Source organism: Neopsephotus bourkii, unplaced genomic scaffold (genome assembly GCF_033783945.1).
Source record: "Neopsephotus bourkii isolate Nb327-2 ecotype Australia unplaced genomic scaffold, CSIRO-AGI_Nbou_v1 NB_259, whole genome shotgun sequence".
NCBI lineage: Eukaryota > Metazoa > Chordata > Aves > Psittaciformes > Psittacidae > Neopsephotus > Neopsephotus bourkii.
In genome coordinates this window covers 975,863-1,002,371 of record NW_026900768.1, presented here as the reverse complement: position 1 = coordinate 1,002,371, position 26,509 = coordinate 975,863, and the positions used below count along the sequence as shown (strand labels likewise).

Sequence of the window (26,509 nt, the reverse complement as noted above, 5' to 3'; positions counted from 1 at the left end):
AAATAAATAAAACCCACATAAAACAAACAGAAACAGAAGAAATCAAGTTTTTTTTTTCCAGAGACATTTTCCTGACAATAGAGGGTTCAGGCAAGTCAATAAGCTAAGATCAGAATATCATAGAAGTAGTGTGAAACCTAATGGGGTGAAATGTAATGCTACCAAGTGAAATCACTGCTAGGCTAATGACAAGAAATTTCTCAGCTGGAGAAGACAGAAAGATATTACTATCTTAAATGGGTAAACTAACGTCTGCATGATATGGCTTTGTAAAAATTATGAATGTTATCTTAAAATGCCTCAGCAATGATAAAATCTCATTTAGAAAGTTATCTTTCTTCAGATGATGTACAGTTACACAAGATCAGATGCAAAAACTAAAGCTACTAGAAAGATAAGCATGGCAACACTGTCAAATAATAGTACATGACAAAACCATATCCTGTTCATCCTAGCAAACCAATACACAGAAAAAATATGACCATTCTTTATAATGGAACAAGAAGACCTATTTAAACTGAAGCAGTATCAGCATCAGCACATAACAAAAAGAATAAACTGACTCTGACTATAGCTAAAGCTGGACATCTTAAAGTGGTTTCTAACCAACAAAAGTAGTGACAGTGAACAAAGTGATAGTTTTAAAATTGATACAGATGTAGTAACAGGATGATATACATTTACTTATTAAGGCAAAGGCATAGATTGTTAGTATCTGGAATGTCACTCCCATGTTTATCTCCTACTTTCTACAAGCCAACCAGTAGAGCTGGACGTTGCACAAGGAGAACAATAGAACAGAAAGCTACAAACGCCTCAGTGCATCACTAGACAAAACCTATTATTTTATCTTTACCCTTGTCTCGAAACACAGAATGTATTCCTAAATGAAGACTGAGAGAGCAAACAATCCACCTCATCCAATTCTTTGTGATATTTGATTACTAATTATAATTTGTTCTTTAATTAAATGTTTGGATAATATCTGGTTACCTTACCTTTCCTACAAAAGGAGATGCAGGATTACATACAAAAAAAAGGTTCACTACTACCCTGTGGGAAGGAAGACTGATCTTGTGATAAAAATAAAGGCACTGTCATTCCTCTCCCACACAGCTGCAGTAGAAAGAGCTGAGAATCTCTAATCTTTGCAGACCTCATCATAATGTGATCAACTGCATTTTAGCTCACAGAAATAAAATTATTATTGTATCCCATTAATTTACATACGCTTTGAAGTATGTAAAAAATGCATCAGACTGCAACTGAATCCTTGTCAGACTTCAGGTGGATCCATTCCTTCTTACTTGTCCTAGGCATTACTTAAGCAATTATGAATGTGCAAGTTTGGAGCACATGGCTGTATTTCCAGCAACTACACCAGCCCCATCAGTATTAGTTTTCAGAGATTTCACTCCCAGAGAACACAACATCAATAAGGTGTATACTTATGTCACCAAAGAGGCAACATATATTGGCAATTTTGAAACATAAATACATGCAATACCAATAGTTAAGAAAAAGAAACAGGATTTCAAAACCTATATATTATGCTACGTTTTTCATAACAGGTCTGTAACAACGCTAAAGGTTGCGGCTTTCTTCACTAAGCTCCTCCATTCAATAAATAGAGCAGGTGAATAAAACTTTAATGACATTAAGAAGTTAAACTGTCTACACAGACTGCCACTGAACACTACTGCCTTCATCTGCACGTCACACGGATTGCTCTTTATATTGCCATGAGGAGTCAGAGCCCAGTAAAACATGAAGCAAAACTCACAATGCCAAACATCTATTCATAACAGACAACAGAACCATGCAATAAAATCAAACTTTTGCAAATATTCTACTGATGTTATTATGGACAGCTAAGATGCTAAGATGTTCTTTTCAGACAGTCCATTTTCATCTGCTACAAAATCATATTTTAAAGTCATAGAACCACAGAATCATTTAGGCTGGAAAAGATGAGACCTTTAAGATCATCAAGTCCAACCATTAACCTAAGACTGTCAAGTCCACCATTAAACCAAGTCCTTCGGGAAGATCCAAAACTTTTGTAAGCTGCAAGGACTGAAGTAACATTTCTGATTTCCTTTTCTAAAAAACATCACAGATGGAAACAAGTTCCACCCTCCAGCTGGGTAAAGGAGAATTAAAAAATCAGAGTACAAATTCAGCCTAAAGATTTTTGGCAAATACTTCAAATAAAGATTTACATCATGTCCAACCCAAACAATTTAAAAAAGGTAAACAGAAAGGAGGAAAATATATATGGCACATGGTTTCAAAATGGAGGGAAAACTGTGATGTGATTTTGAAAGAACATGCAGAAATTGGGATTCTGCTCTGTGTCAAACAAAAATTTCTATCTGTTTTGAGTGATTTTCAGTTGGTCTCTCTGATTAAATAGCGATTAGTACTAAAAGGTATGGATAGAAAATAATGGAATGAAATGCTATAGGGTGGATGTTCTGTTTTGCAAGATTTAATTCAACTGATACTTTAAATGTCAAATAGGAAACTAATTACACTACGATCCAGAATGGTACGATACTAGGCATGTGCATCAAGTCCAACAGGAATGTACATGTGAATACATTGTGTTCTAGGGTTTGTACCACCAGCTGATCAACTAAGTCATCCCTAGACACTTAGGAAATGGAAAAGCTTTCTCTCACCTGGCCTTGCTCTTGTTTCAACCTCCTATATCTGCTCTAATTTTCTGCATCTAAAAAGGCTTTGCCCATGCCAGAAACAGGAGAAAGTGCTGGTGCAATCTACCCACTGTATCTGAATGTCAGAAATGGATGAGCAGTGGCAAGGCATGAGCAACACACAGCATCCATGTGATGGACAGTGTGTGATGACCACACTCAGAATCCTAAACTGAAGATCATCTGTAACAAGCTTCCAAAGTAAGAAAAACTATAATAGTGGTAACTGGGTTCCTTGGGACCGGCAATTTTTGACACATAAATTAAAATGCCAGTTCTGGTTTTGCCTCCTCTCTGTATGCAATGCTGTAATCATTCCAGAGAAACATCCCGTGCCTTTTGTTGTTGACTTCTTAAGAAATAGCATGACTGAATATGATGTTCCCTTCCCCCTCAAACAATTCCTCTTGAATTTTTAATGCTTCATGATTCTCTTGCCATCTTTGTAGAGAACAGTATTTTCCATAAACACTCACTTTAATGTTAAATTTCACAAAGTTAAAAAGACAGTGAGGCAATGCTATAATTACACACCTAAAACTGAAAATCAAGCCTACAGAATACAGGATAGGGAATAAAAATAGCTGATAGACAGTAGTTTTTATGATAGCCTTTTTTGTGTTTTTTTTTTTTCTTAATAAAATAACTTACAAGTTGGGCAAAAATTTCTTAGAACCTTCTTTAAAAAGAAAAAAAATCATTACATAATTATGCAGCAATATTAGCACAGAAATTACTGCATTTCAGTTTTACAAGGTATTGCCTCTAACAGTGGGATAAATCTACCTCACTACCTTTGCTATTATTAGATAGTACATTCACACATATGGTGAATCTGAAATGAGGCAGAAACTTTAAAAGCTGCAACAAACAATGAAACAGACAAAAACAGAAGACTCTAAAATCTTATTAGCTGTTATTTAATCTTTTTGCCTTTTTATTTTTTTATGTATCTGTCTTAAGAAATGAAAATGCTTAAAGCCCTACTACTTGTCTGCTGTTAAGGGCAGCCACAATTTACCACATGTACCAACCTTTGAAGAGTATGTCCTGATCCTCACATAGGAAGGAGATCTAACTGCTTTCCATCTGAAGGAAATAGGAATTTGCTAGATTAAAAAAAGAATACACCTAAATATGGATAACAGGAGTAGCCACAGCAAGCACTGGAAATCAGAGGGCCTTGCTGGACCTGCTGTGAGCATCAATCAGTACGTTGGGAAAACGTTCACCAGAGAGGTGGGCTGGTGGGAACCCAAACATCCTGAGGGATCCTGCTGCCTATCAGCTCCTTTTTTCAATTTTTCTAGAAAAGAGTCTGCATCCCATGTGAAATTGTCCTCATATACAAAGAGAGGGATCTGCACGAGTTGTCAACTAAGTGTACTGGCTCTGTGATTAACCCAGGGCAGGTAAATGATAGCAAGAAAAACGCTAATTTAGTTGCTGCTCTAGATCCACTGGCCGAACATATTCACAGCAGTTCTGCAGGCTATAGCAGAAGTTTCTCACTTCTTCACTTGCATGTGAACCTTTTCTCTAGCAGCCAGCTTGGCTTTTCAGCTGGACTGAAGATTTGAATCTATGGCAGCAACCAAAAGCAGTAAATGGAAGTGAAGGATTTTGAGTATGCTGCAAAATTTTACTGGTGAATGCAGTAAATTACGAAAGCATTAACATGAAAATATGTATTTCAGCCCCTATTTTAAAACATATGAATTGAGAGAAAAAAAATAGAAAATATGGCATTTTATAAAGGAAAAAACAATTCCTTATCTCTATTATGCCACCCAAAGAGCTTGCATTGATTTGGAACAGCATGTGACCATAGGAAGTAATAGTTAAGGAATGGAAACAGGGAACCAGCTGTTTTCCATATGCCTAGCAGGATGGAGATGAGAAAACAGAGACAATTAAGAAACAACCAAAGCTGCTGCCTTTGAAAGGTTTTAACTTTGCTAGAAATGAAATAAAGTGTGATAGTACAGACTCCATGTTATGAAAACCACAAGTACATAGTCTTCAAGTGCCGGTAGAACAATGTATTCAATTTCCAAGCAACTGTACAAAGAAGCAGGAATTTTCAAACTAAAACAAAACAAAACAAAACAAAACACCTTCCAGGTTATTAAAGAGAAAAAAAAACAACAAACCAACAAATAAAACCAAACCAAGGACAAAACACTGGTGGACGTTAACAGCAAAGAACACAAAAAAAGAGAAAAGAAAGATAAAAGAAAAGCCATATCACAGTGGAAAAGCTAATGAACTCATTTATAAACCTCTGAAGAAGAAACCAATCTACATCACCTGTCAATGTGTGTTTGCAGACCAAGAAGCCAACCATATGCTGGGCTATATCAAAAGGCGTGGGGCCAGCAGATCAAGCAAGCTGGTTCTCCCTCTCTACTCTGTTCTTATCAGACCCTACCTTGAGCACTGTGTTTAGCTTTGGGGGCTCCAACATAAGCGGACGTGGACCTGCTCAAGCAAGTTCAGGGGAGGACCACAAAGATGATCACAGGGCTGGAGCACCTACCCTATGAAGACAGACTGAGAGAGCTGGGCTTGTTCAGCCTGGAGAAGGCTCAAGGGAGACCTTACAGCAGCATTCCAGTACCCAAAGGGGGCCTACAAGAAAGCTAGAGAGGGACTTTTTACAAGAGTATGTGGGGACAGAACAAGAGCAAACTGCTTTAAACTGAAAGAGGATAGATTTAGATTAGATATAAGGAAGAAATTTTTTACTGTGAGGGTGCTGAGGCACTGGAACAGGTTCCCCGGAGGAGCTGATGCCCCATCCCTGGCAGTGTTGAAGGCCAGGTTGGATGGGGCTTTGAGCAACCTGATCTAGTGGAAGGTGTCCCTGCATGTGGCGGGGGACTGGAACTGGATGATCTTTAAGGTCCCTTCCAACCCAAACCATTCTATGATTCTGTGATGGCAAAAAAAGAAATAAAGCTGTATAGGTCCAAGTAAGGAATGAAAAAATTAGGGGGACAACAGGAGCACTTAATTAATATTTTGCAAGAGTAACTATGGCAACAAAAGCTGTTCAAAACTGAATTTATGAAATTTATGTTAGGATGCATTTCCCAGGTCAAATGAGTCAGAAGGATAACTTCAAGTGCAATGCGCAAAACTTGACTAATAAGTGATTGGGCAGTAGGGAATGCTGCAATGAGGAATGTTAGTATTAATTTAGCAGAAGTAGAAACTCTTGCATTACTATGGTGTTGACATTTCTGAATCAGAATGAGGCAAGCAAAATACTGGGGAGGGGAAGCAGTAATACAGATCCATAAGCAACACCTTGAATGTTTTCCTTATGAATGACAGATTATCGAACGACAGCCTTGGCATTTTGTTTGCTTTTATTTTTCAAAAGCACAACCACAGTAAACTCAAGTAAATAGTCTGGAAGAGCACATTGCCTTTTTGAGGAAATAAAGTTTTAATTATGGGTGTTAACATTTAACAAATAAGGGCAGTCCTTATGCTTACAAAGCCCAATTCTTGAAGGCAAACCTAATGCTTACAATTAAATCATGGATATGAGTAAAGACAAGTCAGTTGGGTGGTTTGAAGGATCGTATCATTCATTTGATATTCAGATCTAATCAGAACTGCCATGCAAGCAAGATAAAAATCTTCTATTCAAGTGAGCTGCTCCTGGCTTGCATGAACAAAAAGATGAGGGTTACCGTTGCTTTGTGAAGTGCTGGTCATGGCTGTTAGAAAAAGTGAAAATGGCTACAGAACTACGGATGAGATAATCAGATTTCAATGAGACATTTGAATCATTGTTAAGGTATCAATGTCATGTTTCTTTGGTACTTACATTAAAAGTTTGCCTTTCTTCTTTTTTAATTAGAATTTGATCTGCGTACTACACAGATTGGTTAGAGGAATCTCTGAAAGTGGTATTTTGTTAGTGATAACAAAACTCTAGCACTGGGGTACCCAAAGGGCTTCTATATCTCCAATAACTGTACATCATGCAGTCTGTGAAACTGTGCTCAGGAATACTGAAACTCTGGTAGGAATTCACTTACTCTCCATATGACTTCCTTTTCTCAGACTTCCCAAAGAGCTATACAAAGGGAAAATCCCAGTTTATCATCTAACCACAAGATGAAAGAGAACCCAACCAAGAGAGAACATTAACACAAGCCCTCCAAACTCAACAACAAACCTCACCAAGCTCAAATTTCTACAAATATTGTTCATATAAATGCTCATTTTTTTTCTCGAACAACTATGCGTCACACTTCCTACTGATGTGAAGAAGCCTAATTGGAAAACAAGCTTCTGTTTTATTGTAGCCTTCAAGGCAAGATATATATATTCAAATTCAAGATATGTACCTTAAAATTCAGAAAGAAAAAAACTTTGTAAAATGAACAGGTACTTTTCTTAACAACCTAACCTGGTGGTTAGAAAATCCATCTCAGAGGTGGGAGGTCTATATTCAATCACTTGTTCTCTCTGATTTAAAGAATTGGAAACTTTTACCTCCCACATAACTGCCCCAAGCATGAGGCTCACTCTCTAGCACCAAATTCCTGACAAATTCAGCACCATTTGCTGCTTCCCCTAACTAATAAGGAATCGTCTAAGTGGTACTATCAAATATAATTTGCACTGCATTTTTATAGCAAGCCATCTGCGTCTTCTGGTCTGGCAGAATTATGTAATAAGTTACAGGCAGGACTATCACTTTCTGTGACATGCAAAAAAATGACAGCAAATAATAGCGGCATATTTTGCAAAAAGATTCAGTTTCTGTGAATGTTGTGGTAGAAGACAGGCAAACATTCCTTTGGCCTGCCTGCCTTCCAGCATCATTAATGAAATTTCAGCTACTGCTGCAGATTCACTAAAAAAACAGTGAGAGAAAATTTATTTTCCTGTATTTCAATTTGTTTTTATCCAGCTCAATCAGTAGGGATGTAGCAAAAAATAAAGTAAAACTGAATAAATAAGGCAGAAGCTGCATGCAGCCTTGTCCCAGGAGATACTAAGTTTAGTTAAATTTTCTTTAAGTAAATGTGTTCATGGAAGTATTCTTCGCAGCCTCAGGCAAGAGCTTTCCTGATTTTAAAATGTTTAACTCCAGTGAGCAAGATAAAGGTACTGCATCAAATTTACCTCCTGTTAAGTATAAATTGGATTGGAACTTGAAACAATTCCAATATTTTTTGAGCAAAATCCATGATGAAGAAACTGTTCAGGAATTTTACATAAAATTGTTTCTGTTGTGGTTCTCCATGTCCTGACACCTTTTTCTTAAGGCTCTTTTATACCTTTCAGCTGTTTCTCATACAATCAGTTATTCCTATGCCAGGCTGGCTTTTTTTTTTTACTGTTATTTGTCTTTTATGGTATTTAATTTCTCCTGATCATGTTAGGCAACTGTAACTGCAGATCCTATTGGTATTTTCTGGTTTTTAAATTCCTGTTTTCACAGGAACTTTTCAATTTTAAATTCCTTCTTTAACAGGATCAGGTGCAGGATTTCTTCCAAGCCTGTGAACACAAGATTGAAAACATGAACACCCGATACACAAAAAACAAAAGACAAAGGGTTTTTCTGTTTGTTTGCTTTAATAACCTGCAGTTTTAAGGAACTCATCCATAAATTTTGAACACTGTATCTTAATTTCAAAATTAGGTTGAACTTCAACTCTGAGCTTCCAGGTTTTAGCTTTCACCTCTAACTGCCACATTTACACTTCCAGAGCCCACGTTTCTAATCATGATCTCACATCAGCGGTCACCATCAGAGTTCCACTGACTTTTCAGTTAGCTAAAATACTTCAACCTATTAAACTCACAGTCTTTCACATAACATGCAATCCAGGACTGCATCCCAGCATGCACATGTCCTGGCTTTCTTCTAGCTTTAACACAGCAATACTCAGATGCATCCCATCAGTTCTCAGCTCTCCATACCCACCTCTCCAGCACCTGGTTTTCTTGGAAAGAGAAGGAAGCTGTGTTTTCTCTCACTGACTTCTCAGTATAGACAACATATGGCTCAAAACTGTGAGGCAATCTGCTCAGAGTCTGGAGGCACTCTCAGCTCTAACTCAGTACAGCGTTTCATGTGAAGTTTCTATGAACACAGTTCTTTGGGGACAGCACCGAGAGATAACCCCATTTGATCTCACCTACGGCAAATTCAAGCCTGGTTCATTTGTACAAAGGAAGAGGGGAAATAATTTTCATCTTCCTTTGCCCATCCATATGTGGCTAATGATAATTCAGTCTCCCATCTGCAATTCTTTGAGCCATGTATGTGAAAGAAAACATGAAACAGAAGGATTTCTTCCCCCCACCACCCCGGACAAATTAAATCAATTCCCCTATCATGCACTAGTGCTAAGGCACTGCCATCTAGCGTAGAAAATCAATATAACAAAGAAATAGGAGAAAAGTATTTGCAACATGGCAGATTAAATTCTATCGGCTTCCATCAAACATTTTACATGCCTACACATCATATTCATAACACTAGTCATTGTACTTTATCAAAGCACACGTACGCTCTCCCTTTTATAGGAAACTCCCTGACTTGATGGACTGCAAGGTACTGATTGTACTGTGTCATGTCAGACAAGCTCAGCAGAGCAGTTAGTTCCTGCAGCCTCATTTGGAGTAACTTTGTGAAAGTAAAAATACAATTCTACAGTATATAATGGCAGCAATCATTTGGCAGAAAACAGATTTTTCTGAATTACCACATACTTTGTTGTAAATTTACAATTTCAAGATTTTACTCTCTAATACACATGATCTGGAAAGCATTGCAACGTTAACAGTCTGCATGACCGAAAATAAGGAACTTCTGAGTTTCGCCTCTTCATCTATACTAGCTGACGATTTTATCTTGTCTTCCAAGAACATTCCTGTCCATATAGCCACAAGTTTCCACTGGTTGTGTCCTGTGCAATTACTTACAACTGTTCAATGAACATGTAAAGGATTTGACCTGTTTTGCTTGGACCAACTTTGTGCAGATGAAGTTAAGTACACATGACATGAGCTAACATTGCATAGGCATGGTAATTTTACAAAACTGGAACAGCTGTCACAACAATCAGCTATTATAAATACCTTTATATTATTTAGTGTTTCTACAATTTCTTGTAATCTCTGTATCACTACTGAGCTAATCAAGGCTTTTAAATTCTCAAGGAGCAACAGAGTCTACATCTTTCCAGAACCATAAGAAGACAATGTTATATACTATTTGGCTGGTGCAGATATTCTACATCATCTTCATCATCATACACAAACCGCATCAATGACTCTCAAAGTGCATATAGCAAGATTCTGCATCCTGATAAAAATATGGCTATTTTTGTCTTGCTAACAATGCAGAAGAAACACTGCTAATCTGGACAGCAAGATAGTAAAGAGAAAATAGCCTTATGTGGCAGTGAGACTACCTCCCTACCCACTAAGGCCTGGAACATCACAATCTTCAAAAAGAAATACGTGGAGGGAAAATCCTATTTAAAAAGCAGAAGTCAGAAAGAAGAATACAAAAAAAAGCAGAGTTACTTTAGTATAATATTTTACACTTGATAGCACAATTCTTATGTATTTGATGTAGGATTTAGCACAGCATAAAATGATTATTAAATCAATATTTATATTTTGGTAACTGTATATACTCTGGGTCTTTACATACACATATTAAATCACTAAACTGAATGCAAATATTTCAAGAAGCTTTGAACCAAAATGAAACAAACAGTTCTTAGTTTGTGTAAAATAAGTCAGGAACTGTTTTGTATTGCAAGTCATACTGCAAACAATTTCAACATTCTAAACATTCTAATAATGCCATGGATCACTGAAGTATGCCTTTAGTGTTGTTTTTTTTTAATGTACAGAATAATGATAATTATATATGATATGTCAATATGCTGAATTGCATTGGTACAACCATTTATTTCATGGATGTTATAAAAAAAGAAAGGAAATAAAGCATCTTGCCAAGTATTTAAAGCCTGTCAGTAACATTATAAGGAAAACACTTTTGATAAAGAACTGTATTTAAGTTCCTCCCAAGCCACCATAATATGATTCAGTTACGTTGCCACAATCTAGCTAATGCCTTTTCTTTAAACAGATTACTAAATACAGATGAATGTAAATACATACAGATATATATGTATGATGCATAGATTTAAGATTATGATACATTAAATGTCAGAAATATCTGGGGATACTGGGTTGCTAAATTACTAATGTAGTTCAAATGGTAGTCTACAAATGAGGGTGTACAGAGGGCAGTGAAAAGATAATGTAAACATAGTACAGTAAATACTATGCTCCTGATACACATGATCAGATGTGAATTTCAGGCTTTAACTTTGTAAAACAAATATCTGGTCTCAACTCAGAAGTTGAGAAGAAAAGCTTGTAGCTCATGACATAAAACATAAGCAGTTAAGAAACCAGTTAAAGTCTAGAGAAGAACCTGAAAGTAGTCCTGAGGCCACCCATACAAACCCCCAGGGAGCTATGCTCCATGATCCTCTGCTTCTAAGTCACCACACATGCTTAGGAGGCGGGGAAGGGATGTGCTGAAATCCTGTGGCTGCTGTTCCTCAGAATCCCTTCCTCCCCTCTCTAAGGAACCCACCTCCACCGCTCTCTCAGAAGCAAAATACAGCCAAGCCGCAGGGTTTTAAATACAGTGTCACATAAGTCTTGTATCATGTTTAATGTGGACACAAACTAGCTAACACCATCAAGAAGACATCTCTAAGTGGATGTAGGTGAGCTCATAACAAGGGTATCAGTACGAATCGGCCCAATCCCTTTTTTAACCATGAATGCAGTGAAAATATTCTGTACCTTAACAACACATTCCCTGCCCAAGAGGGTAACTTTAAAGAAGGAAACACATTACCAGGCATACTGACATAATTTCATTGACATCAAGTGTTTTGACAACCTGCAACTGACATAAGACCTGTCTGAAGATCTTGTTATGCTGCTTCTCCATGACTATATATGTATACTTACCTATTAGGTGTCAATCAATGCCAGCAATATTTCTGGTTTAGTTTGTTGTCATAAGCAACTTTTAATAGCAAAAAATCTTCCAGACACATCACTTCACCAATCTTTTCAGTAATGTGGGAAAGGTAAGAGGAACATTCAACTTTTTTCATATAATCCTAGTTACTAGTGCCCCGTGCTCCATTCTTACATTAAAATTTCAAGACGGAAAAAAAAAACCAAATTGTTTAAATATCCTAATAATTAACTATCTTGCTATTACGCTATGCATTCATTCAACAATGTATTGCTGAAAAGTAATTCAGCATTGTTCATATTTGCTTTATGATTTATTTCTTTTTTTATGTTTCCAAGCTACCTATAAATTCCTATTTGGCATTTTTGCAGTTGCTACATAAACTGATTCAAGCCATGGTAACGGAAAACATGGAGGCTGAAAACTCAAAAAAAGTAATGTAAAAGGAATTAAACAATATCAAAATGGAGGAAACCCCAAAGAAATCCAAGGTGGTCTGTCATCTTTGTGATATATTGCACCAGAATCCATCTAAAGAATGACAATAAAAATGGTTAGATACTAAACCGATGGTGATTTGCTAAATTCTTGAGATTTCTTTCTTCAAGCAACATATGATCAATAATCATAGTCCTATTCAACATTCATTCTGAACATTTGTTTCAGATACTTTCTTAACTGTGGCCTATTTAACATTCTATGATTTTGAATTTGGGCCAGGAAGTCCTCTAAGAAACTTCCTCCTGAAACATTTCTTCCAATTCTGACTACAAGTAGGACACACAGAAGTAAGTAATAAAGTAACATAAAGTTAAAGCTTTAAAGCTTGTGATTTTTAGAATAATCACAATTTACAGCTCTATAGAACCAGCTTCATTCTGGAAGCAGTTTACTCTTCATTTCCTGAGACGTGATTTCAAACAGCCAATGCCAACTTAAATCACATCAGAGAAGAGAATCACAGGATAACTTAGGTGTCTGGTCCAACCTCCTGCTCAACAGTGTGGTCAGTACTGGGGCTTGATTCAGATGAGCCCTGAAAACCTCCAAGGATGCACATGCACAGCATCACTGCACAGCCTGTCCCAACACCTGACTGCCTTAATGGGGGAAATGTTTTTCCTTTTATCAAGGAACTTATAAATCTATTAAGAAGCTTGAAATCTGAGAGTTTTATATAGCTAGCACATGTAACATTTAATAGCCTTAATTTACTGATCCACAGTCTAACACACATACCTTCTTGAATAGAAATTATTTCAACCTGCTCCAAAGCAGCAGTAATTATATAGTAACTTGCAGTACTCTTGCTATATGACTGCTTGATAATACAGTAAATAGCTTTTACCACTATCGCTTTCACTGTTATAAACTGAGCAAATTAATGCCTGAGAGATAACCACTGCTAAAAATGAAGGTGAACTTTGGTGCAATGTCAATTTCTGTGTTATTAAACCTCTAACATAACCACAAGATTAGGAAGAGAAGAAACAAGTGCAGTTTATTGCCAGTTTCAGGTGACAAGAACTAAATTTTCCAAACGATCAGCCTAAATTTAAATTTGTCTATCCCTGCTCCTTGCGCAGAATTCACAAGTGCGGATGGAAATTTTCGCTAAACTTGGCTGGATTTCCTGCAAATATATTCTAGATTGCTAGCATTGATTTGGAGGTCAATTTTAGACTCGTATTATTCTCAAACGTGATTTGTTGCATGGTTCATTAAAAAGGCTAGCTATTTTTCTTCTAGTAGCCCCACTACCCTAGTATCCTCATTGGCAGAGGATAAGCCTAATTCCAGAAACATGTATTAAAATACTTTTCAAAAACCCACTGCATCTTCTTAAACTTCAGAGCTTTTTTACTGTTTCAAAGTGCAGCCAAGCAACCTCCCAAACTCCTTCGTACATTTTATGCATAAGTGTGACAATATAGAAGGGCTTGCATACAGTCAAATCATTAATATTAAATCTAAATAAAACATTTCTGCATACTCTAAAAAGCAATTCTTTTTTTCTAATATGTTTTTCTTTGGTTTAGCAATTACTTGTAACAAGTGTTTTTCATTCCACATTTTGCAGACAAATATAAAGAATATTTAGATCAAGTGTACTGAATTGAAGTTTACTTTTAAATTTCTGCTGCTTCAGCAGTATGGTTGCAGAAACACAGTGTGCCACACCACTGAGTATAGGTAAGATACTACTCTTGCTTTAGTGGTGTCTTTGACCAAGAACTGTCTTCATAATTAAAGGAGTTATTTCTCATGCATTTTATGATATAAAAAGTTGGTGAAATAGTAGTAAACCCCACCCTGAATCATTGCTCTAGTATTTTGAGGCCCTGAAGCAGACCTGTGATGATGGCACCTGGTCACAGGCCCTTGAATGATGCAGCACTTGACTTATTTCACAGAATCACAGAACCACAGAATGGTTTGGGTTGGAAGGGACCTCAAAGCTCATCCAGCTCCAGCCCCCTTCCACTAGACCAGGTTGCTCAAAGCCCCATCCAACCTGGCCTTGAACAGTGCCAGGGATGGAGCACTTTCTTTGGGCAACCTACTCCAGTACCTCAGCAACCTCACACTAAAGAACTTCTTCCTTATATCTAATCTAAATCTACCCTCTTTCAGTTTAAAGCCATTCCCCTTTGTCCTATCACTACATGCCCTTGAGGAAAGGTATTCACAGAAAACAGACATGGCCACCACAGCGCCAGGCCCCAAGGGGACACTATCAAGCTGTAACAGTGTCTCTCTCAACTCCGCCCAGGGCCTCATCCTGCCCCCCTACTCCCCTCCCAGGGCCCCAAGGCCACAAGCAGTCCCCAAGTCCACAGCAGAGCCAGTCTCTGTCCTTACCAGTCACATAGCCCTGTCCTGATCAGCCACAAGCCAACAAAGCGCACCATGAGGTCCACAAGTGTGTTTGGCAGGTGTGAACAATGTTCAGCCTTGCTCTTAAGTCCATATCAGACCCACAAATCAGAAAAGGAAAAACATCTGAAGACATGGACTTGCATAAGCTGCACAGCTTTTATTCATCGCGTCAACAGCAACGGGATTTAAGAAAACACTGCCAGAAGTCAGTCACCGGGGATCTGATTAGACAGAGAGCATTTAACATAATCTCTACTGTGAGCACATTCTTCTTCCTGTAATTAAATGTCATCACAGATGCAATTATTTAGGGGCATAATTCCACCAATTTAGACACCAAACTACTTCAGCTGCAGGTGGAAAAAGTAAATAAAGGACAGGAATGAAAACGTGGGTGTTGTTATGACTAGAGGCTGGACTGCTAGGCAACTAAAAGTCATAGGAAAAAGCAGGTTATGAGGTAGAACTTCAAAAAACTTAAGTAGTGCTCAAAATTATCACACACTAACTGAAATATTTCTGAAAAGTTTGTCCCTTCTGTCCTAAAGAATTACAGGATTATTTTGAAGCCAAAGGATGGATATCCTATCTGTTACTCCAGATGTTTTTTTGGGAAGCAAAAACACATAACTTTGTTTATCTCTGTCTACAACATTTAGAAACACTATATTTATTTCTAATATGTATATTATATTAACATTACATTCATTTGTATCCCCAAAGACAAACAAATGGCATGAAGATCAGAAACTTATGTTTGCAAACTATGACAGACAAAAACAGGTAAATATGCACATCTTTCTGAGGGACTGTTAACAGACTGTTAACTGAGAGAAAATTAAAGTCTATGGCTGCTGGGAAAGTAAAAATTCCATGAAGGATTGAAAATTACAGTGGTCTTAGTTAAATTCTTTATGTAACTCTGGTTTAGCTTATCTACCCGTACAGATGCTGACAGCTTCTGCTCTGAAGAAATGGTACTTTGAATGGGTATGCCACTCAGAAAAGCAGGTGTGGGTTTTGATGCCAAAATTTTGGAAGTAAGAGAGTCCAGGCACAACCCAACTTGAACATTAGTCCCATTCTATCTTGTATAAAAAACAGCTGAATTATTTTGGTTCTGGTTTCTTTTCCTGAAGTTCACATAACTTCAGCAAAGTTGATCACACTTTTATAAGGCTGTATACTGGTATATTTAGACAGATGATACAAGTGATATTTCTATTCCCAAACACTGGAAAGTGACAGAACTATGCGGCAAGAGTAGCTATGCCTCTGCTTGTTTCAGATCAGCTTAGAAACCATAATAGGCATTAACAACAGAAACAGTTAACAGGTGTCTGAAAAAAACAATACTGAGAAGCAACAGGCCATAAATGAGTGATTGTGGGACAAAAGGGAAAGAAAATGCGTTTATTAGGAAAAACTAGTAAAATACTGTTTAATCTTTCTTCACTATATTATCTACACATCACACTGATTAAATTGTTGTCACTTTTACTGACTTACTTTATCCGTCTTCTAACACTTTTGTAGTTGATTTTCATATTATTTTGTATTTGTGAGTTCCAATAAGAATTAAAGAACCTTGGATTAACAACCAGAAGTGTTAGAGAATACTTCTGAACACACAAAATAGACATTTGTCATTACCCTCACAGCTTTGCAGGAATGATAGTTTTAATGGGGATTTGAGTAACAGACAGAAAAAACATCTGGTGTAATTAAACTGTTATGAAACATATGAAAGTATATATGATCATGTATAAATGCAAACCTGGGCCTTTCTCCCTCCTGTTATTAAACAAATATAAACAGCTTCACAGATAGGCACCTGAGACATATATAAAATATTCATTGATAAAATGCATGTGGAATCATAGCACACTTTCAATAACTTCCATGGAACACACAGAAACTGTTGTAATCCTTACAGGAATTTCTAAACATCTACATTCAATAAAATATAAAACAACTTTACTATTAGCTTAAGTTGCAGGAGGCTGTTTATAACAAAATGTGACAAAAGTCCCTGAACACCAACCCATCTCTCTTTGGGAATATTTGTTAATAGTACTAAATGGTAATTCCCAGTAAGGATGAAAGAGAAAATATAAAAATGCATCTGAAGGTTATTGTTGTTTGTTCATATAAAAAATAAAATATACTGACAGATTTAATTTCTGAATCATATCTTTCTGCTAATGCAAAGAGAACATCCCCATATGTATTAAGTGTAATACAACTGAATGTATGCTAAGTGAATACCTGGAATATTTGATTTTATTAATAAAAGTTAATGATGGTGTTGATTTCTCTCTTCAGTTTCTCAGCCCACTCCTTCCCCCCACAAAGATGTGCAGTGTATCTACTTCAATGTATTAGCTATTGTCACCATGTGTACTTGCACTTGTAATTGAGTTGCTGTATCTGGATTGAGTCACTGTATTTATTTTTTTAATGTTGCAGTATTCCCTTCAAAAGAAGTAATTTTTTAATTATTATTCCATAAGCCGCTCTAGTTTTCTTTATTTGCTAAGTGCATGTCACCGGAACAGAAAACAAGTTAGGCAAGAGTACATGACACAAGCTGTACAAAGCACACCTGAGGCGCACACAGCCCAGAGGCAGTGGCAGCCCTCAGAAGCAGTAGCACCTCCTTTGCTTGGATCTTTGCTCAAAGCCCCATCCTAGGAGTCAGGCATACGGGGTTCAATTAGAAAGGGAACAATTGAATTCTGACCCTACTACTCTTATCTGCAAAGTACTGATGAAGGAATTGGTGCACCACCTGTAACTGAAATCAGTACTGACACAGCTTACAGCCATGCAAACCCCACAGGGCTAAGAATGGGTAAACACACTGTTCTCTACTTTTAAATCCTTTTTTGAGCAACTTTGGGGAAGACAGTATCAAAATAGAAGCCATTCCATAGAGAAGAAGCAATATTTGCATAAACATTTCAAAGCACTGTATTCATCTTCTTGCTAGAAACATAAAACTCATTAACACCACTCTGATTTTTACAAGTGTGGTGAAGTCCTCAAAATATTTAGATGCATGGTATAAATAGAGTGACACCTTGCAATAAGATGCACTCTTTAATTTAAATGTCTTCTGAAGCTAAATTGTCAAAATGTAAGAAATATGACAAGTTTTGTTACCACGATTTGCTAAAATGCAACCAAAATGGAATGTCATTAGTTTCTAGAAGTGCCATGAAAACTTAAAAACATCACTGCTTACCACTGCCAAGATTATTTGTACTAGAAACAGTTATGAAAGCAAATAATCACTTATATAGTTTCAATTTCACTTTTGCATGAAAGACAGCAAGACATTTGCTGCTTCAGTCTCAGTGAAGGTCTATTTTACAGATGTGAATGGGACATGAGTGCAAGCTTCACACACTGTTAGTCACTGTTTACACAATTAATTCCATTCAGGTCCTAAATAAATAAATAAACTGAATAATCCTGAATAAAAATAAAAATCATATAATACTTAAACTCTGTTGAGAAAGCTAATTTAATTTTAGACATAGCACTTTTTAATCCTAACAGTTTTAACTAGAGTATAAATTACCTTCTCTCAAAAAGAACATGCAGTTTTATCAAGCTGGAGTAAGCAGCCTCCATGGGAAATCCATCATGAAGCATTTAATTTGCTAAAGCAAAATGAAATTTGCCTGGTCATTTTTTTAAGGATTTTCCACTGAAGTACCACTGGCTCAGTTTATAAAAGAGCCATGATTTGAGTGTTGTTAGTATTCTACCTGCCTTAAGAAATAAGGATCTGATAGACAGAAATGAAATAAAATCATCCTTGGATATAAAAGTAACATCCCAGTTTAGGATGTTAGCTAGGATAGTGAGTCCTGCTTTTTTCAACAGTTACACCAAGTCAACAGGGCTTTGAGCAATATGGTCTAATGGAAGGTGTCCCAGCCCTTGGCAGGGGGAGGGCGGCTGGAACTAGGTGATGATTATGGTCCCTTCCAACACGAACCATTCTGTGATTCTATGAAACAAGCACCAATCAAATAACCAGTCTGTGGCATGGAAAAGCCCTGCAGACATAGCCTTGATTAACTTAACTCTGTGCAGACTTCCTGCATGACTGGCAATAAAGTAATCTAAAACTGGAGATGGAAAATCAGAGGGTAAATCTGTGCTGTGCTATTTCTTTCTCTGCAATGACACCCAGGATTTGCCTAGTTGCTGAGACAATGGAGGACAATGATAAGCTGTTTCTGAGCTACACTGGGTACCACACAAGTCTCAAGTAGCCCAGGATCCCAGAAGCATGAGATGGCTGCACACCACCTTATACACTTACCCTCTGTGCCCATCTAGGTATCTGGCTTCATAGATTTTGCCCTTAAACTGGTAACACACTCAAACATGACCAATTATTTCTGGTCATTTTGTTTAGGCCATAGTGATGCTCACCTGGACCAAGAAGAGAGCGTTTCTTTCTGCCACTTCTCATAGCATACTACTTCTGACATCTGCAAGAGCTGCCTGAGCAGTTTTTCCTTTCTGGAAACCTATGTTTAAATGTGGAACTGTGGCAGAAAGAGGATAATGTGAGAGTCTATGAAATCTCTCTTGGTGTAATGCTTAGTGAATTTTTCTTGGACACACAAATTCTCATCACAATGTAACAACTGGGGTATTTGATGCAAAGGAACAAAAAAAAAAAAGCAGTGAAATACCAGCCATATCATGTTGAAAAATCAAGTATATTGAAAAATGTATTTTATTAGCAGCAACATTTTAATTTTAAATCATGTGCCTGGCACAGTATCATACAGAAAACTTTTGTACACATAAATTCTGCACTTGAACAGCAGATAACTAGAAGTTCATGTTGACAATAAAGAATAAAATGTGATTTGTTCATACTACTGTGGAAAAGTAAACATTTATTTGCAACTACTGTCATAAATCCTCGAAAATGCATGAAGTGATCTGACACCAAGAAGCAGTTTTCCTGCAAAATATTACAGATCCAGCAAAGTCAGCTTCTTCAACACCATCACTGTTCCCACATAATCCACAAGAAGTGCAAGTCCAGGGTAATATCAAAACCCAGTGTGTTTCCATTTCCCAGCATCATAAATACCAGCTGCTTGTATCAAGGTGCTTATTGCTTATTTAGTATTGATTCTGGCAACATCCAGGATAGTTGATTTTCTCAGTTAATCCCTAATTTTACTTTTACAATACTGCACAACAGTTCCAATCCTCAGATCCAAATATCAAGTGGCTCTAAAGTACTGAAAAAAAAAATGTTTTATTGTAATAAGACTAGGAATTGGATATAGTGATTAAAATTTAATCACAAATCTTTGCATTGAGTCTTGTGCATTTCTACTGAAGCGTAAGAAAACTCCAAAGGTTTCTGGCACAGTTTTTCACTGTAGAGGAATGCAGGTTGGTTTCCTTATTTATTTATTAAAAGAATGAATTTGTTGAAGCTTCTTTTTAATCTCACATATTAAAATCATTCTCAAATGAAGTTTCCTGGTTGAAATTATCACTAAAATGAGAACACCAGTTTCAGTAGTCTAGATTAGCATATGTTATGTCAAGTGGTGGCATGAGAGATATTCTCATATTAGTAATTTATGACTGTACACTTTGATTCATTCCTTTACATTCAGAGACATATCTTTTTGGAAAAAAATACAAATAAAGAGTAGTCTATTATTTATTTATTTTTAAACTTTATTAAAGTTCATCTGGAATCACAAAGCAGAAAATCCTTAACTTTTATGTCAGTTTTCCAGTCACAGGACCAGAACTGCCTACAGAGTCTTTCTTTAAAGGGCTTTGCTCAGTAGTCCTACCAGAAATAACTTTCTGAGATCTTGAGACTGTCAAATCTGAAACTTTCCTATGTCATGCTTGTGATACTGATTTAACTCTTCATGACAGTTTCCACTGCAACATGATGGACAGAGAGCAACTTGGCATGGTCACAGAAACCACATGCAGTGTGGCTTTTATACCACTCTACCCTCAGAAGAGCAGTTTATCTGCTGACCCACCAACCCCTCACTTTCCTCAGGAATGATGAGCTGAATTTAGCATTCACAGAGCAACTAACACTTCAAAGTATTTTGTGAACATGTTTGTTCCCCATGTTTCAACTGTCAGCCAGGTTTTGTTGTGGGTGAGTTTTTTTAGGGGGTTTGGTGCTGTGGTTTTGCAGGTTTGGGAGTTTTGTTTTTTTCAAAATTCCATATTGTTTCCTAAAAGTTAATTGCTTCCAACTGCTTATTCCCCACTGATTACGGAATTATTATCACTTGCTTATGACAATTTCCACAGCAACACATATCATCTCAGACTGCTGTGACTTCAAGTGGAAAATAAGCACCATAAATTCATGCAAATGTCACCTGTTTAAAGCAAGAGACAAGAAAAAGATATTGTCACATGTGATACAGGAATGTCAAAATAGAACACGTCAAAAATTTTTGCATGAAATATTACTGCATTTTTCTTACAATAAATCTGTCAGTTCAGCACAGAGAGCTTCCAGCTGAGCACGATGCTCTCAACACCCGTAAGTCAGATTGAGTAGCAGATGTTAAATGTAAAATCCATTAAGACCAATTAGATTCTACAGAAGAAAAAAACACTAATAGCATGCACAGGCAACGCTACATTGCACAACAGTACTGAGAGATACAGTGAACCTCAAAAAAAAACCCCATGAACACAAATAAACAAGCTTAAAAATATAAATTACGCTTTTTCCTCACAAAGAGGACAAGCTAACAGAAGGTATGTTACGTTGCCTGCAGCCTTGTGAAGCAAGGTCTCCTGCCTCCTGGTCTCCTGTCTCCAGCTAGAAGCAACTTTTGTGAAGGCCATCACCTACAGTGCACCAACAGGTAATTAATCAGTGGTCCTCTATGAAGCTTGAAACTCAGCAGCAAAAGAGTTTAAGCCTCTTTCCCAAACTTCATATGCATTACATGTCATGTTAACTGACTCAAATCATCCTCATGTATGCTAAGGTGACAGCTTCAATATCATGGAGCCAAGCTATCGGGGAGAGCAGGGGGGAATAAGGAAAAGCTTATGGTATACTCAGTAGACCCTTTTCACTACCACATAAGATTTTACTCCTTTTATTAACTATTAAAAGACAGGATTTATAATGGGCACATGGAACAGATCTGTGAGCACTTTTCAGAACTAATCCACCAATACTAGGTGCAGGTTGAATTCTGGCCATGTAGTAATAATTGTCTAGACAAATGAAGCTGTCGCTGTATACATGATAGCCTGAACACCACTGGGGGCAGAACTTAATGTTTTTGTAGGAATTATGCACAGTAAGAGGAAAGTCTGTCTCTGTACTTGTCAGGACATGTTGCCAAAGGCTGAAGCATTATTTTCTGGTAAGAAGTTTCAAATGACCTCTGGTTCTTCAATCAGAATTAGTCTTGCAACAATTAATCCATCCCTAGATATTAAGGAACTCATAGAGTAATTAAATATATATGTAGTATCCAAGATGAATTTAATCTGCCTGAAGGTTTAATAATATAATTTCCTTTTTTTAAAGAAAAAAAAAAAGAAAAAAAAAGTGATATATCATCATTTCAACTCAAAATACCTACTGAAGTTTGAGAGATACTAGAAACAGACCTCAACCTGAAATCTGTACCACAAACCATAAATTAAACCTCTGGCCACCAAATACGCCTTAGTAGCTCTGAGAAACACACTCTGTTACTCAGGACCTAAGGAAATGGGCCAAACATATATATCCTAATGTATTTTTCCAAACACTTTCAGAGTTGAACACAAGTCCTGAGGAGAAAGGGTGAAAGAGAAGTTTGTGTAATTGCTATAGAGGTACAGACTAACAACCAATATAGTTGCTGGTTGCAGATGCTCATGCTGTGAATAACAAATGCAAACACAGCTAGAGGTTTTCCAGTAGAACATAACACTAGGTTTCTTCTCTGCTAGCACCAAATTAAGTCTCAGGTGCTGGCCAAAACCAGAATAAGTTCCCTGAAGTTTTTTGTCTTGATACTTTCCTCTGCAAGGCACAGTCCAGAGCTGGACATTCCCCATGACAGCTCTTGAAATTAGCAACCTCCCAAACAAAACTGGGGTTCATGGGGACATGTGGCAAGGAACAAATTGAAAAGTGTCTGCTCTTCTCTGTATATTAAGGTCTGTTTATGAGCGAGGAAAGAATATAGTCCGGGCTAATGCTGTTGGAGAGCCTGCAGCCAGTAACCCTGACCACTATTCTCACCCCTGGTGCAGGCTTCCAAGGTTTGCTCTCCCTTTGATGAATTCTTTTGCAGCATCCAGGGCATTTAATAATAATGTTCTGTTTTGTCAACAGTCATCATCAATTGGACACTTAGTTTAAAAACGAACGAGCAAACAAAGCTAAAGCATTACTTCAGACGTGTTTTGTTTGTTTCTCTTCCCATTTTGGTGATTTGTCTCCATATTGATATATTTCAGGAAAATGTATCTAATCATATGAACATGTATAAAATTGTTAAACAAAAAAAAGATGGCTAAACACATAACAAGCAGCCAAAATTAAAATATGCTCCCCATCTTTTCAGCCTACTTTTTTTTCTCAGCCATTTTTGCACTCAGTAGTAAAAAAAAAACCAAAACATACACACCAAAAACATTAAACTAAAAAAAAAAAAAAAGGTTAAGTGTATCAATTTAAGTAATAACTGTTTTACTTATCATAACATTGTAACTTGGAAGACTGAAAATCAAAACAAAAATCATGATGTAGAGCATCAAATTCATCCCTGGCATTATTCCACACAAATCAGTGGTATTACACCAGGGACTAATTTGGAACACTAATCTGAATTACAGCACTGTTCTATAAAGCAACCACACGCGAAATATAACCCAAAACATTATGAGCATCACAAATGCACACAAATAATTCTGCACCTACATATTTATTTCTCAGCAAACAGAACCAAGTGTTCACAGCCTTGATAAGAACAATAAGGAACTTCTGCTATTTATAAAATCATTATGACTATTTTTCTCAGGAAGGAGATTTAATAACCATGTAAAATACTTGATAAAAGTCCACCCTGTAGATTGTAAAGCTCCTCTACAACTCAATTTCTACATATCCTAATGAAATATGATTGACAATAATTTATGCAATTAATCTTCAAAAACTCATTTAATATAGTGTGAAGATTGATTTTTAAGTACTTAAGTCTGCTCAGCAAAGGGTGGTCACCACCCATACCATATACAGTAGTGTAAATTATTTAATTAATTTCTCCCCCAACTAGAAACCCCTCCACATTTCCATCCTTTATTAAATACCATGCTTAGGCTCGGTTTTAGACACTAAACAGGTTGCTTCTGTTTAGCTGCCCTGATGATGAAATTAGTTAGAGGCTGCATCTCCCACCTCCACTACAGTGGCAGGCGGATGCTCTACGAGAGCATCCGTCCTGCGCTCAGGGAGCGTGAGACCACGCAGAGGCAGAAGAAAGAAGCGAATGGAGAACACCTCACTCTTCCATAGGCTCAGCTGGCTCTCAAAAACATCTGTTACGTTTAAGGCTGCCTGTGCCTTCAAAGACAAATCTCAGATAAGGGCTTGTGCTCTCCATCCAGCTGCGGTTTCATTACTCGAAACCACTGCCCATCCAGTGCCCTACATAGCACTACATACTTTGCCAGATTTAAACTCACTCGTTATTGCTTGATTTTCCTATTTGCAAGTGATCTGAAACCTTAAAGCCTAACCCACAGCCAGCTAGCGAAGTTCATTAGGAGCTGTGAACCGAACACGGAGTGGTTTATTTTCTTTCTTCCATTGCCCCCCCCCGTCCCCCTATGTTGGAACCACGCTGTTTCTTGCTCCTCGGGAAGTTGGCCGTGCCCCAGCTGCCCCTTCCCTCACGGAGACCGTGCCCAGGCGCAGTGCGCTCACTCGGGAAATAAAAGCACCCATAAAATATTAAAACCCTTCCCCGCTCGGGGCTCCGCCGTTCCGATCTCCGCACCGCCCCGATGGGTGGGAGCGCCGCAACCCTCCGCCGCGGGGCCAGCACTGCGCCCGGCCACGGGAATGGGACCCCCGCTGCCGCAGCCCCCCGACCCGGCACCGGCGCGACACCACCCCAGAGACCCCGACACGGGCCAGGTGGTGCAGGGGGACGGTTCTTCCCTTGGCACACTCGGCACCAAAAGGTGGGCGCAGCTCCCGCTGCTCCAATACGAGGGAGAAGATGGTCCCCCACCGCGCCTCGAACGGGGCACTAGGCAGCCCTGTCCCTCCCACTCCCCAAAGCATGGAATAAAATGTGACCTGTGGCGGTGGCAGCACCGAATGCGGGTGGAGAGGGTGCAGCCCCAGTTCCTCTTGAGCTACATGTTGCTTTAGGACAGCAAGGGTCGGAGTACAGGGGTGCGGATGCACTTTTAACTGCACAGCACAGAGCAACCCCCCCCAGGGGCCGGGGCGCGGGCAGTACTTACTAAAGAAGATGTACTCGGTGTAGCTGCTCCAGATCTTGTCGTCCCTGTACTGGTTGATGAATGCGGCGGTGCCGGTGGAGTTGCAAGCCACCATGTGGAAGCCCGCCTCGGAGAGCCGGTCGAAAGCTTGCTCTAGGTAGGTAAATTTGAGGTAGAAGCGGGAGGTGTACTTCTCGGGGGGGCGGTCGGGGTCGCGGCTCTCGTTAAGGGTCTCCCCGAAGACCTCCTTGGCCAGGGCGATCCTGCCGCACACCATGATGCGGGCGACGCGACGGAACTTGGCATCTGCCTGGTTGTCCCGCACCGTGGTGTAGGAGCCGCGGTAGCCCACGGTGAGGAAGCCTGAGCGCTTGTCCAGCGCCGCCCGCTGCAGCCGGTCGCTGCTGCCCTGCGAGTTGCTGTCCTCCAGGTCGCTCTGGCAGCCCTCGTCGTTGAGCGAGCTCTGCTTGGTGACCTTGGGCGACAGCAGCTTCACCAGGTCGCCCAGCTGGAAGTATTCGGCCTCCCGCAGGAGCCGCTCCTTCTCGGGGAAGTGCTCGGGCAGCGCCAGCTGCTTGTCCCGCAGGTAATCCAGCACGTACCTGAAGAGGAAGCCGTCGCGGTCGATGAAGAAGCGCGCCCGGCTGTCCCTGGGCAGCTGGCGAGCTGCCGCCGGGCCGCCCCGGCACGGGGAGAACATGGTGGCCAGCGTGCTGTCCGGGACACTGAGCAGCGTGGAGTGCCTCGTCACGTACACCTGGCCCCCCACGTTCAGCTCCACCACCTCGGGGAACGGCGAGCCCGACGGCCCCGACACCATGTCGCTGATGGGCAGGATGCTGCCGCCCGCCTCCTTCAAAGCCATGGCTGCGAGCGGGCGGCCGCGAAGGAGGGTCTCCCTCCTAAAAAAGCCGGCCTCCCTCCCTCCCCTCTACCCACCCCACCCCTCTCCTCCCTCCTTTCCTTCCCCTCCTCCTTCTCCTCCTTCCACCGCCGAGCCCGGAAGCGCCTGGACGGAGCCGCTGCTCCCGCCGCCCTCCGGAGCAGCCCCGCGGCGCGGAGCCAGCCCTCACCTGCTCCCCCTGAGCCCCCTCGCTGCCCCGGCGGCGGCACGGGTCGAGCTGGCCTGGCCTGGACCCGCCTGGCGCGACCCACTCCGCCCCGAGCTCTGCCCCTGCCCCTACCCGCGCTCCGCCCGGCGGTGGGGCCGCGGAGACCCGCAACCGCGCTGGGCTCACGGCCGAGCGGCCGCCAGAGCCGGCTGCCGTTTGGAGAAGCGCTGCCAGGCCCGGCCCAGGGAAGAGCCAAGCCCCTACCTCGGCTCCTCCCTCCTCCTCGGCTGGGT

At 39.4% G+C, this 26,509-nt stretch overlaps 1 protein-coding gene across 3 annotated transcripts in view; it reads right to left on the bottom strand.

Moving 5' to 3' along the window:
• Positions 1–26,079, bottom strand: part of KCTD8 (potassium channel tetramerization domain containing 8) — a 92,919-nt gene extending 66,840 nt beyond the window's left edge. For 2 of the 3 annotated variants that reach the window (XR_009724335.1, XM_061346159.1), the window contains exon 1: positions 25,186–26,079. Coding sequence is in view for 2 of the 3 variants with exons in the window: in XM_061346159.1 (XP_061202143.1) it covers positions 25,186–26,029 (844 nt within the window). In the remaining variant the exon portion in view is untranslated. Of the gene's footprint in view, positions 1–18,335; positions 21,550–25,185 lie in introns of those variants that run through there. The other variant, XM_061346160.1, reaches the window with a different exon arrangement.
• Positions 26,080–26,509: the final 430 nt, after the last annotated feature.